We start from the raw sequence: 17,705 nt of genomic DNA, 5'->3' as shown, positions 1-17,705 counted from the left end.
CAAAACTCCTACATGTCCTGATGCCAGGCAAGGTCGGGTGGGTTCTTTGAGGTTGTCTCATGATTTTTCTGTCTAAGGACTGAGTAGATAGATGGCCTGATAATGGGTCACAGTCTTAACTAAAATATGAAATTATGGATACCCGGATAGCACACAGGTCTGTTTTGCTCTCTGATAGGTTTGTTATTTATCTGCACTTTCCAACAGCATGCTGTCTAACGACACACAAAATACTCTTTCTGAGGAGCAATTCCAAATGTTCTGGGATAAAATAAAAGAAATTTAACTTAGAGTGGAGTTTTTGTTTATTCTTTGCACCTGTCTTTTCTATCCAGTTTCCCTCCTGCCTTACTGGAAAAGGAAGTCTCAGATCCCTCCCCTCCAACAGCACTGGAGTAAACAGTCCCCAAGGCTGTCCCACATCAAATGGCACAGATGAGAATATTTTGCTAATCAGGACTTTAGGGGTCTTAGGTCTCCTTATCCCATGCCTACAGATCTTGCTTAAAAAACGGAACAAAACCCAAACCAAACAAAAACACCAACCCAAACCACACACACCAAATAAACCCACAAACTTATCAAAAACATGTAAACATTTTCACTGAAATAAAGAGACCTCATTGCTGAAAGTTGTGTAGCAGCCTGGAATACCAACCTTTTTAGAGAAAAGAAGAAAAAAAAAGAGGTAGGGATTATTTGAAATTTGATTTTTACTTCTAAGGAGAACAGTGTACGACAGGGGAATGAGGCACTGCAGTTTGATGGCTGTTCCTCGACTACCATGGGGAAATTGGCAGTGTCCCACTGGGAAGCAGTGTGTGGTGTCTATAACCACAACACAGCCTGAGCCAAAATACCAGCGGCGCACTATGGCCAGTTACCTGCTCCAGTGACTCATCCCAGGAGACTGCTGATCCTGGCTTCCGTCTGAGTGTCCTTTGAGTGAGTCAGGCCTCCCCTTAGCCCCAGGTGCACTGGGTTGGCTGGCACACCTTGAGCAATGTCTCCCCTCTGCTCCAAGGGGGCAGCCAGTGGGACTCTGACAAGGCCCCAGCATAATATGACGGGGTTGCAATTTGTGTTAATGGAAAGTAACTGGGGGGGTGACGATCCCTAGGCACAGCAGTGAAGTGATAAGCCAAATCTGCCATCAGGCAGTACGTAATTGCCTCTGGAATATTTGAGCAGATTATACAGAGGCGTAAAGGGCTTCTTAAAACTAAGGAATAATGCCTTTTTTTTTTTTTCTTTTTTTTTTTTAACAGTATCTTTAGAGCCTCACACTGAGGAGCTGGTTAGCTCTGATGTGACAGATTGAGATCACTGGGAGTCAAACATTCCATGCACTGTACAAAACCTGTCAACAGCCAGAACGCCAGCTTTAACAGGGACACTTTTCAGACACTGTGGATGGGTAGTTGTTTTCTTCCTTTCAGGGCTTTAGAGATACAACAGATGTGGCATTTACCTCAGTACCAGGTCAAAGGGATATTTTCCCTCCTGCTGATCCAGAACCAGTAGCCCTTTTCTCTTTTCTAAACCCAATTCTGAACATAAAGGTATCAGGCAGTGAAATAATAGGCCAACAAAAGTATTTCTTCCCTTCGGTTAAATCCGGAAGCATCCTACATTCAATCACAGGAATGAAATTAAATCCCTCCTCTCACATACTGCTGGGTCACCTGTCACGGGGCTCAGAGCACTCAGAGGAGCCAGACCTACACCAGAGTTGTGACTGTCAGCAGTTGGATGGTTAGATGTACATCCCATAGGATGTATGGCACTGCCCAGCAACCATCAGAGGAGTCACAAGAGGAGAGGAGAGCTGCAGTTCTCACCATAAGCAGATGAAATTATTATCGTGACATACATTCAACAGCAGATTTATGCTCAATCCTATTTTTTTTTTCTTTTTCAAAGATCTAAAAGAACTAAGAAGAATGTAGGAGAAATTAAGCTTAAGCAATATATAATTGGAATGTAATTTTCCAGCCATTTCTTTCCTGATTTGTTCAAAGACTGATGGTGTTGTGCAACCTCTTGTGTTTTCATTTATTTCCTCTTATATCTGCTCCCAAGCAACCTCACTTGAACTTACGTTTGACCTTTGATTGTAGCTGGTTTAAACAAATGTTACCCACATCTACAAACAGCCATATTTCTTGAAGAATCAAATCTTAATACCACATTACTCTGTAGTATATTCTTCCCCAAAATCCTGATCACGCAAAAAGAGAAGGACTGTGAGACATTTTTCCCATGAATGCATTCCAGTGCAAGTGATCACGTGCCATGTTGTATGCAATACACCTCTGCAGAGGGGGGAGATGCCTGCACTGAGGGGTCCTGTGGTTTGTTTCATAGAAGTGAAGTGTACATGTTTCAGTTTCCTCTGGCAGTGTGCAGGGTTGTGAATGGACAGCAGGTCACACACAGACTACATACCATGCATACTTGTGCTCTCCATGCCTTTCTCCCCTTTCCATCTATTCTTCCCACGGAAATTCAGTTTCAACAGTTTTGATGGAGGTGTCTCATGAATCCCAGATTGTGTAGAATGGGCTTTTCTATCAGTGACCTTTACAAGAGGTACACTGGCAGCAGTAAAATTGCTTTTCTACAATACTTGCCATCCACGATGCTCACACCATCTCATAAACCAAACAGGATTTGCAATCTCACCGTGAAATAGGTACAACATAAAGTCAGTGCTCCACATTTACCCTCCTACACTACTCTTGTAAGAAATAGATAAGTCCTTGACCAAACGTAAATGCAATGCCAAAGTTCTTAACATAATTATTTCATTAATAAAATATATAAATAATCAAGCAGTTCAGCTATTTAAAAGCACTTGTGCTTGAAAGAAATTACAGCACAGATGGCACAAAACAAAGAGCTCACTCCTGCTCCAATTAAAAGCTAAACTCTGACTCACAAAATTGCAAACAGAATCACTCCCAGGTATATTGACAGAAGAAGATCACTTTCTACTCATATAGATTTTTGAAGGGCTTGGTAGAGCTAAGTCACGTATCTGACCGAAGCAGCTGAACTGGAAATTCTGACTGTCTTCTTGACATGAAAACACTCTCCTGCATCTTCAGAAGTGCCCACAGAATTCAAGTCAGGCAATTTCTAGAAATCAAAAAACCTTTTAGTACTTTCACATCTGAGTGAGGCAGAACTTTCTAATGTGAAAACACAGACAAAGCTTTATAATGCATTTGATCCACTGAAGCATTTCTTGGTTTTAGTGGACATTTGCATGTGTTTGCTGGGATTAATAAAACAAACTTCTTTCTATTTAAATATATGTCTCAATCTCCTGTTCACATGCAGAAGAGGAAACACAGCTGGGGAAGCTGGAATCTCACGGTGAGGATTAGAGAAAAAAAGAGCCAGGCAGTTTGCAGCAATCATAATTCTTTGCTTATAAAATGCACAACTAAAGCGTATAGTATTATCTATAACATCATGTCACACTTGCCAGGGTTAGTTATAGGCAAAGGCAGTTCCCAAGCAGCAGATTGCTGAAGGGGAGAGGGAAAGGAGGGGGTGAGAAATGGCTCTCACTGCCTACTTTGCCAATAACAAAGCCCTGAGAATCAAGTTAGCCCTGCTGCTGCAGGAATTACAGAATGTATGGGACTGTGGTGGGAACTGTTACTCCCAACTGCAGCAAGAGCTCATATCCACCTTGCCCCAGCAGCAGCTGGGCTCTTCCCTCCAGCTCTCCCTCCTTCCCACTCCTATTGCTAACCCACCTGAGAAAAATTTCAATTTTACTTTCCAGGCTGAGAAGCCAGTTGGAATGTTTGCCATAAAGAAATACAAATTACGGTTTGAAGGGCATTTACTACAGTACAGCCCAGAACAAAAAAGCTAAACTTTTCAGTCCATGCATTGCCTTTTTTAGTCTAGAAAAAATAAGACTTTTGCAATGGCAAAATGGAAAACTGTGCCATGTGTTCATGGCGTAAAATCATGTTGAACAACATCAAAATGTATATTCACATGCAGAGGGTTTTAATATATCCTTTTCCCCATATTGCTTAAAATATTGAGGTGTGGCATGAGAAGCTAGTACTAGACACTTAAGTCATATGCTGATAAAACACAGGAAAATATCTATGGTTTATAATGATGAGAAATTCCTTATTCTAGGTCTTGTGGAAAATACTGAGTTGGCATACCTAGTAGTGCATAGGCCCAGTGAACAGTTTCCTCTTAGTATTCCCAGGTGTACACTTCAACTCCACCTGGAGTGAAAGGACGGTCTCTTGATGAACATAAGCAGGTTTCCATGGTGCATTTTGTCACATGAAATACCCACAGTATTGCCCTCAATGTCAACAGTTCTGTATTGACTACAAACAGCCACAGGGAAACTACGTTTTGTAGAGGTGCTAAAATTCTAAGAGCCGGTTATCACTTCTTGTCTGAGCAGGATTTAAACCAGCAGCTCTGAGATGAAGCTATTTTATTGCAAGAGCAGTATCTTTTAGTGCAGATTCTACCACACCACACAGAAGGATAGCCCCTCTCCAGGGAATGTACACTTGAAGTAAAAGGAAACCCAAGAAAAGGACACAAGTGTGACCAAATTAGCCCATGTAAAAAGCACTGGGTATCAGACATCAGCCTCCAAATAACAGTCCCCTGCTACCTGTCCCACCTACAATTCAAGTTCCTACCTAACACACAATCCTATATTTCAGTGATTTTCTCATGAGACAGATAAACCGTTCCCAGTTTTTTAACTTGAAGTATTTGCAGGGATACTGTGTTACTTGCTAATGGCAAAGCTGTGGAAAGGAGATAGTTCTCATCATGATGGCAGATGAGGGTCTTGCTTGTAAGAATTGAACCACTCTGTGCTCAGAAATCTCAGAGCCTCTTGATTCTACTGTTCATGCTGAGCTGACACTCTTTTATCTCTGGCATCTCTGTTGTAAGCTCCAGGACACTGAAAATCAAAGCAAAGAAAAATATTAAGTCTTTTGACATGCCTTGCTTTGCAATCTGAAAGACTAAGTAGAATACTTAAGCATTTAGTTTGCCTAATTGGAATCTAAACTTCAAGCCCACCGGTGCTCTTCTTAAATATTAGCCTGTCAAAATGTTAAAATCCGATTAAAGTTAATGGCAATACTCTACTAAATAGAAGTGTTTGTGGAATAAAATCTTATCAATAGCCTGGAATGGGCAAAACACAGAGCAAAACCAAGAACATGTTCCAAATAACAATGCAGTAATTGACTGGTGTTACATGGAGTTTTAAATATACCTTTGTTGTGTTTGGCTTTACAATAAAGATAAGATAAAGTGTTTTCCCCTTGATTAGATTCAGAGATAGTCTAACCAAGGTACAAGACACCTTTGTAATAGAGGAAAATTATTCAAGAATTGTTAGCTTTGTATTCAAGGCAGGAAGAAGAGTCCCAGAGTCCTTCTTCTCTGTTACTGGTGATCTGACATAAAGTTATCTCAAACTGAAAATATAACTTACCTCAAGCTCAACCCTTGAGGGTTCAGAAAGGCAGGTGCAGTGTAAACACAGCACACAGCCAGATGCCAAAGCCACTCAAACAAGGAGCACCTGGAAAGCAGAAGGCTTTATTTCTTAGTGTCACGCCACAGCTCAGGCTTAGAAGTCTTACCTACACCACCCCAAAGAGGAGCAGCAAATTCTAACAGTTGAACCCAAGCTACATCTCAGGTCCCTTCCAGTTTAACATACGTGCTCCAAAGAGAAGCATTTCCTAGGGAGACAGGAACAATGGACAAGAAGCTCAAGAACTCAGGTGACCTTTACCCGGAAAACTCCTCCCTCTGGCAGAGCTCCAGGAGGAACAGGTCATATGTGAGAGGGAGTTGGGCTAAGAGCACTCCCAGGTGCTTCTGGGAAGGTCTGCTCTAATTCCAGCAAGGGTACCATAGCAATTTAGTTCCCCTCACTCCTGTTTCAGCACTTTGGCTTCTCTCTCTCTCTCTCCTCCAACAGCTTACATCTCGCTGGTGTCACTGGAAGCAACAATATTTGCTGTCTGATAGGGATAAGTTCTCAACATTGTCTTGACTATGTGCAAACTCTCTCACAGTAACACATCCATTGACACTGTCAGTGTGACTTGCCCAGTATAAACTGAAATATGAAGAAGATTAAACTACTGAAGTATAGGTACTAATAGGCTTTAATTCCAAATAGGATGGGAACGACAGGAAAAACTATTCAGTTGTCCTACAGTCTGGATAAAGATGCTAATCCACCCCAGTACTACCTCCTCTCCCACTTGCAGCTCTGCAAACAACATTCTGCTGCTCATAAAGGTCTTGACCTGAAGATCCAGAGATGGAGACCCCTGCCTTAAATTTAGGCAAAGAATATGGGCAAGAAGGAGAGGAAAAAGCTCACTGTTTCAGACTACGTTTTACACAAGCTAGTGCTTAGCACAGTGTAATGCTACTAGACAGCTGCTAATGCCATCTGACAGTCTTCCTCCATTACCTTTTGCTCTGGGTAAATCCAACATCCTCCTGGCTGTTTGTCTTGGTCAGGCAAGTGATTTTAGGCGTGACTATAGAAGTTGGTAAGTAAATTCACCGTAACCCACTCTCAGAACAGATGCCTGATCCTGGTGTGCGCTGTGGGACCTCACACCCCACTGTGTGCCCTTCCCCTGGGCAGGAGCAGGACTCCACTCACCACTTGGAGCCGGGGATTGCCCCTCCTGGGGAGATGCTGCAGTGCTCTGTGTCCCTGGGCTGCTGGTCCTGGCTCCCTCCAGTGCCAGCCCCAGGCTCTGGAGCTGTGATGCATCCAGATGCTCCCGCTGCAGTCCTGTAACCATGGCGGCATTCTCAGGGCCCAGGTTCGCTAGTTGTTCTGGGGACAAAGCCTGGCAGGAACAAAAGACAGAAAAATTGGTTTTGGCTGTCAATTATAGAAGGCAGGTAAGGAATCAGAAGTCAGCACTTCCTTGCATTTGGAATGAGGGACAGTAGCCTTCAACATTGTGTTGCTATAAAAGAGCTCAATAGAGCTTAAAAGAATCCTCTGTATTCATTTACTTCCCTGACCACTCATCTATCTGCCACCTTTCTCTTTGATGTTGGGAGCTGACAGCTTGAGAAGCTTTCTATGCCAGTACTGTATTGTACACTTCTTCAATATATTGCTGGAGTTTAATTTTCCAGCCATTTCTTTTCTGATTTGTTCAAAGACTAATGGTGTTGTGCAACCTCTTGTGTTTTCATTTATTTCCTCTTATATCTGCTCCCAAGCAACCTCACTTGAACTTATATTTGACCTTTGATTATAGTTAGCAGTAGAGCAATGAGATGAAAAGACCCCATGCTTTAATCTCATTATTCAATTTTCCCTTTTAGATTGAAAATCTTCCCAGTTTGTTCATATTAAGTTTAAAAATTAAACATGGCTATCATAATCTTACAGTAATTATCTTATATCACATAGCAATTGACCAGTTTGTGAAGTCTGCATTATTGGGCAGGCTGGATTGCTTTAGTTCCAGTTAACATTCTGCAGTCACAAGCATTTTTATCCTCCTACACAACAAGCTTTTTTTCTTGCAACAATTCTGCATCCAGGTTTTACTTTGGAAAGACAAAATTCGCCTTGCAAGTAGGTCAGATGATGGAGCAAACCCTTGCCCATTTTTCATTGTCTACCAAGTGGTGTGCTGGTTTAAACTGAGCAAACTCATGGAAATGTCTACAGGTTCGGACATTTTGAATTGAGCATCTTCTTAATTCACTTGAAGTCCATAATACAATGTAATTTTTCATAAATCAAAATCTGAATAATTTATACAGCTGCAAAATTAGGCCATAAATAACCTGTGTAAAACCAAAATCTTCTTTGAATCTTTCAAATACAGAAAGCTCTTCCAAAGAGGTACCTTGCCTTTTTGTTAATCACTTCTTGTAGCATCATTACTACTCTTACTAAGAAAAATGTCGTTTGATAGAAATTCTACAAGAAGATATACAGCTGTTTTGCAAAGAAATAGTTTCTGTAAGGACATTTTAAGCTTATATGAACTGTCAGTGGTACTCTGCACAAACAGTTAGTGCTCAAGGAGTTTTTCTTTTTTATGGGAGCTGACACAGTTAACTCTCTGTTTAGCTCATCTGTCCATAACTACATTGCTTGCCTGAGCATCTGAAAGAGACCAGCCCAGGCAGAGTATTAATCTTGTCACCAAGTCAAAGAAAGTCAGGGGCAATGATCTCAGGATCCCTGTTCTAATTTCTGGTCCACATTCAGCAGTGCTGTAATTAGATGTAATTCCTTTCTGATCTGTATCTGCCTGCACAATCTGTTTTTCAGAGCTAACTCAGGAGAATGGTGCCAGATTTTAGGTTAATAAAACAGCTCTTGCACAGTCAGCAGAGAAATCTGTAGCTATTACAGCATCCTTGCAAATGTTAATAAACATAGAAAAAAAATTCAGATCTGAATAAAATGTTGGAAGATACAGCGTCCATTCCCTGTTTTGTGAAACTTGCTTTGTTGGGGGGATGCATTCTGAAGGATGAATAAAGCTTGTCTAGCATATTTCATGGGCATCACAAATACAGATGATACAGCTGAAAGTTAATGTTCCAGATCCTTGATGGTCTCTCACTTAACAGACCATAGAAATTTTTCTGCCAAAACCCAAAACCTATAAATCAGTGCAGTAGTTTACTTATACTGGAGTAAAAACAATAGAAATTTAGTAACTTCTTCAGTAATCAAGCTCTTACTTGGAAAATTTCAGGAGGTATATGTCTTACTGCTGATGGCTGGAAATACGGCATCAAGCGTTTATCAAAAGCTTTTAATTCATCCTCATTCAAACCACCTAAAAAAATCCACATAACAGAAACAAAACTCAGTTAATGTTCTTTTTATAAAATTTATTTTTAAGGTAATGTAAACTTTAAGGATTTATTAAAAATATGTAATAAATTGTTTGTTCCACGGTGGTATATAGAGAGATGCTGGTTCTTTCTATGTTCTTTTTCATTATATTTCAGCATTACATATCATCCGACCTTAGCCATTGACATGGAATGTACTCTACCCAAACTACTTTATCTTGAAAAAGAGAATTATAAAAACCTATAAAATCATAAGCAATGTTATTAGGGAATGCTCATTCACAGTCTCTTCTGATCCACAGTTAGGGAGCATAATCATGCAATGGCAGTGACTTCTTCACCACTTAGGTAGTTACAGTGGGGAATCATTGCCACAGGCATTGGGGATGCTAAAAATTACGAGAGTTCAATGTGCAGGTAAACAATTAACAGGGAAACAAATCCAGGAACAAAACTGGGAGTGACCTTTGGCTCAGGAGATCTCCGAGGACACAAGAGCACTCTGGAGAAGCATCACTCCAGGCCAATCCTGCCCTTGTGCTCTTCCCTGGGCAGCCTATTCTTTCCAGGCAGGATGCTTGTGCAGCCAGAGCACAGCTCCTGCCAGTACAGCCTGGTTCACAAAGAGTGGCTGGGTCTGGAATTCTGCTTGGTTTTGACCTCCTTGATTTACCCTTTCCAAATTACAGGACCCAAGTAACTTCAGGCTGTGCTTCCCAAGGTCAGTTTGACCAGATTTACAGAACCTTACAGAGAATACCATGACTTTTCCTTAGTGCTTCTGAAATTGCTGGAAGTGACTCTCCAGGTGTTTGTCCCTGCAGGTGACTCTCCTCTGGAAGAAATGTCTTTTGCCAGTCTAGAAAAATCCCCAGCTAGGTGAACCCATCTCTTAATAGCAATTCTTCACAACCATCACCATCTGGAGTGGTAGTATTGTTACCTGCTATAGTACCAATTTCCTGTAAAACAGAGCCATTCCAGCTGGTAGCAGCACCAAACACAGATTCTGTCATCTTCTTAAACTGCCTCAGAGCAGGGGTGCTACAAAACAACAGGCCAATTCTTGCAATTGCAGCACTGCAAAAGGCAACAAGGTCACTATTACAAGCTGCAATTACATGCAGTATTAAATAGGCCTGGAATATGCTTAGCCTGTTGTAAGAAGACTGTAAAACACATTTTCAATTTAAAATATATGTACACAAATTGCATACAAACATTTCACGTTTTGAGCGAAAACCTGGATTTTTGATTCAATGCTTAAATGTTGGGATAAAAATAGCAGAGGAAAACTATGAAAGAATGCTTTAAACTATGTTTTAAACAACTGCTGCATGCCCTCTGCTTTTCTAAAAGCATTTAAAATGTAAAAAGTTGTCCTTTAGGCTCTAAAAATCTTGATGGAACAAAAAATGGCACGATAAATTTTATCAATAGAGTTACTAATAAATATTTCATTAGCTATTAAATGCAGTACCTGAATTCAGCAGTCCTTATGGATGTGATTTCTGTGGAGTTCAAAGCACAGAGAACAGCTCCTAATCCAACTAAATCAAAACTTTTTAGTGTGCTGATGGTCTGGCCAGAGTCATCCAGAAAACCTTGCAAAATAGCTCTTGCCTACAAAAGCAGTAAGATAGTATGCATAAGCATAGTAAATATAATTGAAGGGTTTGTTACTAGATGCTTAAAATCCTACCAGAAGCTATGAAGCATAAATATACATCCTGAGCCTCCCCAGTGTGTGGCCATGGCCTTCAGGAGGAGCACTGTCACCACCTACATGTGACACTAAAACAGGGCACTGTTACCCAACCACTTGCTAAATGCAAATGGTGTGAAAACACTCTGCACGTCTTCTGCCAGGTCACAAGGAAAGCCTTCACCAGAAGAAATGGTGCTGGATTGCCTCACAGAATCAGTTAAATTGCTACAAGAAAACATAAAATGCCTAAGGGGATCAATAAATATGTGATTTTTATTATTTATAATACCCAGGATGACTTCTCTTGTTTAAGTGCCATATATGAGCAGAGACCTGAGCTTAGGATTAATTTTCAGATCCGAATGGGATATTGGTACCAAAGTGCCTTTGCATGCCAAAGTAATTTAGGATGGTGCTCATTTTAAACTAACCCTTTAAAAACTTTGAGTCCATCTCGAGCCTGTCACCAAGGCATCTTCCAAAGTCAGTGAAAGAAACAAGCATCTTCCAAGGTTTCCTAATCTATCCACGATGCTGAGCTTCAAATGACTAGCTTAACTAGCTGCCTAAGTTCTAGACAACTGAAGTTCAGCAGGATGAATCTCTTTTAACTAACTACTCTTCCTGACAGCAGGAAACCTCAAAAGCAAACTGGTTCTGTATAAAATCCTCCCAAGTGCTCCTATGAACCTATTAAACAGATTTGTGATATTCTGCCAGAACTGCCAGCATCTGTGCAGCCACAGAGCCCTGATGGTATGGGCCACCCAGGCAGAAATATGTTGCCAATAGCATATATAAATAAAGGTTTTTAACTCTTATTATGAAAGTCCCATTGACATAACTAGAAGTTATTCAAGGAAAGGAACATGCGAGGAGTGTGTTTGCTAATAAAGGGCTTCTAGGGCAATGGATACTGGGTTGAGGCACTCTACCTATTCTGTGATCGTCCTTAGGAAGGACGAGTACTCCTAGCAGTAGTGTCTACTCCAGGGACAGTGTGAGAGGAGCTGCTGACCTCTTTCCACAGTTTAGTGGGCAAGTGCTGAAGAACACGCTCATCCCCACCCCAATTAACACTGATTGATGCTGTCTTGGCCACCTCCCCAGGGAAGGCCCAGCCAGCCAGACACCAGTGCTGACCTCCCTGGCCACTTTCACTGGGGTCACAGCAGCAGAAAAGCAGCAGGGAGTAGTGTGGATCTCTGGATGTGTTTTCTAGGCAATTCCAGGACTTGAGTCCCAAAGGGCATGAATCCAGAGCCTTTCGCCAGGAGTGCATTCATTAACTCACTCACCTGGGTAAGAGTCCACTCTGTTTGCTGACTAAGAACAGCAACGGTGTCGATGGAGCGCAGGTCCAGCTCTGTGATTTCCTGTTCAGTGAGTGCCAGAGCAATGCGGCCCAGGGAGATGATTTGGTAACTCCTCCAGTCTGGCAGCAACCCCCAAACCTTTAGGTGAGAGTCATTAATTTCTGTTAGATCGTTATGACTCTTCCTCTAGATCCACCATTCTCAAACCCCTTGGTCTAAAAGTCCTAAAACCTGAATATTCCTCTTTGCACACAAAAGGCAGAGCTTAGGTATTGTGAAGGTTTTTGATGTTCTACACCAATAATGATTAGTTCATCTAAAAAATGCTGCAATTTTTACAGGTTGGACTTGTTGATGAGTCAGAATAGGAACTGTTGGAAGCATGGCTGTAGGAGCAAAACCACTAAGAACAATAAAAATGGGAATCTGTGCCTAGATCCACACTGTCATACTGCCAAGAAAGCAGCACCTGCACTACCCAGGCTTCTACCCAGCTGCAATCACTCCAGGAGACCGACTTTAAGTTGCTCTTGTGACCAGTCACCCTGGCTCAGTCACTGACAAGGAAAGACAAAGCAGAGAATCAAATAATACAGACAAAGAACCTGTTCCTAAAGTTCTGATTTCTAGATTGTGTTCATACAATGTGAAAATTAAAAAAAAAGTAATTAAAAAGTGTTTGTACAGATACAGTTAAATTTGTAAAGCTTTGTAAAAAACCCAAAGAAATAAGCAGGGGCTCTTCTAAATACCAGTACCAATGTATTTAATCTGACAACTTCCCCTGCTTTTAACTTTATTTGTGATAAAATTACAGTGATTGAAAAGCTGTCACCAAGCAGCCCAAAGGAAATTCTGGTAGCAGGAAAAGTTCTACCTGAGTAAAGAATAAAAGTCCATCAAGAGCTGAATTTCCAGAGGCCAGAACTGTCAATTACATTTAGTTGACAATGGTAGAAGACTGTAGGCAGTGGTCAGTATCTCCCCAGATGTGGCCAACTGCCTTTACAGAAAAAAAGACACTGGGTTTTGGCTGGAGGAAGTGACTTGAACAAGTCAGGCACACATTAGAAAAAAAAAAAAAAAGCTCACTTGAAAACTCTCAGGTACATCAGCAACTTTGCTTTGTGTCAGTGAATACATGACAGGTTTCTAGTATAACATTGTGCTGCTAACTCCACCTAGAAAATTAAGACTAAAAGCCCAGGGCTGGGCTGCCCCCTGAGTCAGAAAAACATTTACTCCATTTCTGGGATAGCTACAATGTAAGTTTTGTGAAGAACATCTCTGCAGTTGCCTACTAAACAGTGTTTGCACCATCAGATAGACACGGAGCTGTACAATCTCCAGAAAATATTAAAGTAGAGCTCAGGAATCTGAATCTCTGGAATTAAATACTCCTTACACAGAGCTGCAGACTCTCTGCTGGTCATACCAATGTGCATATCCAGCAGAGAGCAGCCTCAGAGCTACCAGGGTGCTTTTCCCAGCTATGACCCTCAGGTTAAGGATTTGTTTAAGAGATGTATTGCTGGACTTGTACCTCCCAACTGAGTTTCCACCAGACCTTTTATGTTGGTTTTACAATGTCATAAAGGGTCTAAGTCTGGGAAACTTCAATCTTTTCCAAAGAAAATAGATAGTAAAAAGCATTAGCCCAATTTTAAAGCTTTTAATTCTCTAGCTTAAGAGATACATGAAACACATGCAGGCAAAAATGTCAAGTGTCTGTTTCCTGATCTAGGACATAAACTACAGAATCTGAAGTACTTCATAAATAGTATTATCTGACAGTGCTGGCTGAAATCTCAGGCAGAATGATATAAATAACACAACACATGAAACTGAAACACTCCTTTGTCCTCATTCACCTAGAGACTACAGATCCATACAGCTGTCACTGCTGCAGAGCTGGGACTCCTTCCACGTACAAGTGAGCTAAGCTTCTTACTTTCATTAAGACACAATCTGATAACCAGACTTTTTGAATTAGTTTGGAACAATGAGTAGTTCAGGCTTAATGAAACCTTTAATTGAAGATGTTAATAACATAACAGCATCTATGCACATAATTTCAAGGAGCTTTGCCTGTCCTGTCTCATTTCTCATGCTTTGTGCTCAGTGTAACATCACATTGCATTTTGAAATTAATATATAGGGAGTCTTTGTCTAGCAGAAATCTGTACAAACACACACAGACAGAATACACTGCCATTCAGTGCACTACAGATCTGTGTGTCCTTCAATTTAGCCAGAAATGTGAGTGTATCAACCTTGTTGGCAATTTCCCTACACCTGGCATCACTCTATAAGTACACCAATCTATTGCACTGCTGTGAAGAATTGTAGCTTCCACTATGTCAGGGGAGCACTGTTCATATTTTCTTCTAGGATTACATTTTTCCCCCTTTTCCTACCCACCTGTGTCCATGCTGACAGAGGGAAGCTGACTTGGGAAGAATACATTTGCTGCAGTTGTCCTCCTACAACAAGGCAGCAGAGACACAACTGCAGAGAGTCACCATCTGCTGTCTGAAATCTGGGCAGCACCACTTCTCTTCAAGCACCTGCAGTTCCGCTCTTTTAAAAGCTGAGCTTCACTGCTAAAAATTGCACAGTTGACCTTATTTACCAAAAATCCCTGGTCAGCTCCACTACTGGCAGCAACTGCTGGTTTAAGGAGATGCTGCCCAGGCCCACGTTGTCCCCTGCTCCTGCTTTCCTCCAGAGGTCCCAGCCCCCAGGTCTCCAGTTGGGCCCCTTGCGCTCTGTACTACTTGCAGCCTACTGCAACTTGTAGATGCTTCCCAACCTCATTCTGTCAGAATGGTCTGATGGAACCTAAAAAGGACTTTTACATGTTGGATCATTTTGACAGAAGGGGATTACAGAGTAGCCGTGCAGAGATGGAAGCAGAGAACAGATAACCTCCAGCAGATGCTGCTGACAGGGAGCTGAAGCCAAGCTGGGGCTGGTAGCCTCTTCACCTCTGAGTTTTCTGCAACCAAAACAATTTGTCTTACTGCACCGTAAGGCTTTTCCTTGCTGAATCAAAAGTATGGCTGTGAGTTTGCCCATTCCCTGGCAGTGCAGGCAACCACAAAGCAGCAAGAGGAGGTCACCCCCATGGGAGAAGTGCAATGGCAACAGCAGGGCTGGAGCAAGGTCTGACTTCTCTGCCAGCCCACACTGGCTCAGGCAGGGCTGCTCAGAGCTCTGTTGATGCCCCAGACCCAGCCAGAGTTCTGAGCTGCCCCCGGCACAGTCGTCTGTCTGACTGTGCTTCTGGTAAAGACAAAATGTAGGTGGGTTTTTTTCCTCCCTAAAATTTCCCACTGATGGGCCTGTCCCTGCCGGCGAGAAGAAGGTGGAAGAAGGAGCTTTATTCAGCCAGTAACTGCCTTTCAGTCAGTTTGGGTTTACCCCACTGCAAGCTATATTTAGCAACCATGTAGACAGTTTAACACGCCAAGCTTAATTCTCAGCAGAGCAATCAACAGCCCTTAGTAGTGCTTGCTGATTTTTCATTTATGAAAGGAAAGTGAGAAGCAAGCAGAAAAGCAATTCAAAAGTAAAAACACTTCACTTCTCCAGCTGCCAATAGCTCAGAACTACTTGCCTGTTGACTCTAGAGCAAGGGCAATAGTCTTCTATCACCACCTCACATTATTTTTCCAATAAACCATAGAAATTCTTGTGGCAGTAGTGACATTGACGTAGTACAGTTATTTTAGAACTGCATAGTTCAATAACACCAAATCAAATTACAGATTTAATTTTCCTTCATAGACAGGATAGTTACCTGCTTGGCTTTTTCCTTCAAGGCAGTCAACTGGGAGCTATTAAAACCTGAGACAGCCCCAAGAAGTTCCACATTTTTGTCAAAAGTCCCTGGGTCCATGCATTTCAGCTCCTGAACTGACCAAAAGACATTTGCTTCTCCTAATTTAATTATTTCATTTGAAGAAGGAGCTCTGGTTCTCAGACAATCTGGAAAAGGTCAAACAGCAAGAGTTTTCATCAAAGGGATGACAAAATAAATCAAAGCAATAAGAGAGCAACAGACTATGAAAACTAACTGCTGGTGATGTTATATTGATTAATCATTTTGTAATTGAAGAATTTAAAAAAGACTTATATTAATGTTCTGGATATAAAACTAGGATTTGCCTAATTTGCAAGACATTGATTATATCCTTTGTATTCCAAAGGCAGTGCATGCTGGGCAAGAGCAGACATCCATTTCAAAACAGTTACAATGCAGGATGCCACAATAAAATTAAAATATGGATGTGTGCAATAAGAACTACTGGTATCTTGCAAGTTTCTTTCAAGTCTAATTCTCTAAAGGCATCAAAACCCAGGCAAGGGCTTGTTCTGAGGTAAAGCCACCATTTGTAGGGAGCCTCGATCCAACAGGAGTGAAATGCAAGCGTTTGGGATGACCCTGGTGGAAGTTCATCAAAAAGAGCTTCAGCTGAATAAACATCACGTTCAGACAGTGAATCCAACTCAACAGGAATGTAACAGACATGAGAGGTCCTTGCACTCTGAAATGCCTGATAGAGATATATGTCTTGTAAGACTTGCCTGACATTTAAACAAGATGAAGACAGAAGCTGGATGTGTCAGAGAAGCAGGGTGCTTGGTCATTATGTCAGGGCTGTTGTTAAAATGTCAGCATCTGGAGAGGGCTGCTCACTTACCACAGCACTGTTTGGACAGAAAAACTGCCTCTAAAAATCTTATTTACAGTCAGGTTCCAGGCCTATGCATTATCAAACCAGATGGTTTCCACTGTGTGTTTTAACAAATCCTAGTCTTTGTTGGCATAATCTACCTCTAATGTTGATGGAAAGCAGAAATAAGAATCCTAATGTGGTTGTTTACTGCTCCCTCTCCTGTCACTAATTTAGGAAAACCTTATTAAATAATTATCTAAACCGAATAATCCCTACATGTCTTTGGATATGGTCATTACCAGTAAAAAGCAGGAATTTCACAGATGCTGTGCCTCAGCTAAGCTCCCCCAGATAAATAAATGAAAGCGAGGATGTACAAAGTAGATTTGTACTTTGAAAGGAGGCAGAGGAGGGATTTATTTGCATCAAAGGAAGCTGCAGTAGTGGGTAGAACACTGAAAAGATTGAATCTGTTGAGCAAATGAAAATGCTGTTCAGCTTCCACTGTACCAGCTGATCTTCTGCTCTCCCTTTACCTCCCTCTTGTGAAGCTGCATTGTTTCCCTTTCCCCTGCTGCAGAAGGTCAGCTTTTCTCATGTTAATACTGCCCATCCAGACACAGTGCAGCTCCCTTCCTCAAGTCATGAAAATCTAGGACTCGGTGTCCTTGAAAAAAATACGTTGATTTTATAATTTTTAACACACCAGGTACACTGATGCGATTAAAGAGGGAAATACTAATTAGATTTTTGATCTGATGCTACTTTGCTCTTCCTTTTGTTATACATTTAGTTTGATGAGAAACATATACATTATAACATCTCAGGGCTTGTGGTGAGAAACCTGACTTCTTTCTCCAGCACTGCCACTGCTCTCCGGTAGCATCTCAGGCACACAGCTCCCAGTTTTTGCTTTTCATGTTCCATCTTGCCTGAAGCATCTTAAAACCTTTGTTTTTAATTTTGATATAGACATAGATGCAAGAACTCTGTAAGTGGTAATTGCTACTGTTATTAACATTAGCTCACAACTGCTCTGTAAGAAATGCAAAATAGCATTGGTGGCATGAAAAGCATCAATGTTATTCTGGAGTAATTTTCATA

The 17,705-nt window shown here is 41.4% G+C and overlaps 1 protein-coding gene across 3 annotated transcripts in view; it reads right to left on the bottom strand.

Moving 5' to 3' along the window:
* Positions 1–2,956: 2,956 nt before the first annotated feature.
* The window catches only part of OTOA (otoancorin), a 39,271-nt gene continuing 24,522 nt past the window's right edge, over positions 2,957–17,705 (bottom strand). For 2 of the 3 annotated variants that reach the window (XM_066198378.1, XM_066198380.1), the window contains exons 23-30: positions 15,722–15,909; positions 11,902–12,057; positions 10,376–10,518; positions 9,839–9,975; positions 8,779–8,876; positions 6,713–6,905; positions 5,516–5,605; positions 2,957–4,972 (exon numbers count right to left, since the gene is read on the bottom strand). In XM_066198378.1, coding sequence (XP_066054475.1) covers positions 5,538–5,605; positions 6,713–6,905; positions 8,779–8,876; positions 9,839–9,975; positions 10,376–10,518; positions 11,902–12,057; positions 15,722–15,909 — 983 coding nt within the window. In that variant the 3' untranslated portion in view covers positions 2,957–4,972; positions 5,516–5,537. The remainder of the gene's footprint in view (positions 4,973–5,515; positions 5,606–6,712; positions 6,906–8,778; positions 8,877–9,838; positions 9,976–10,375; positions 10,519–11,901; positions 12,058–15,721; positions 15,910–17,705) is intronic. The other variant, XM_066198381.1, reaches the window with a different exon arrangement.

The sequence above is a fragment of the Chamaea fasciata genome, unplaced genomic scaffold (genome assembly GCF_029207755.1).
Source record: "Chamaea fasciata isolate MVZ Bird 193981 ecotype frontalis unplaced genomic scaffold, bChaFas1.0.hap1 SCAF_16, whole genome shotgun sequence".
Classification (NCBI taxonomy): Eukaryota; Metazoa; Chordata; class Aves; order Passeriformes; family Sylviidae; genus Chamaea; species Chamaea fasciata.
Note: the sequence above shows the minus strand (reverse complement) of the source record. Positions and strands in the feature narration are given on the sequence as shown.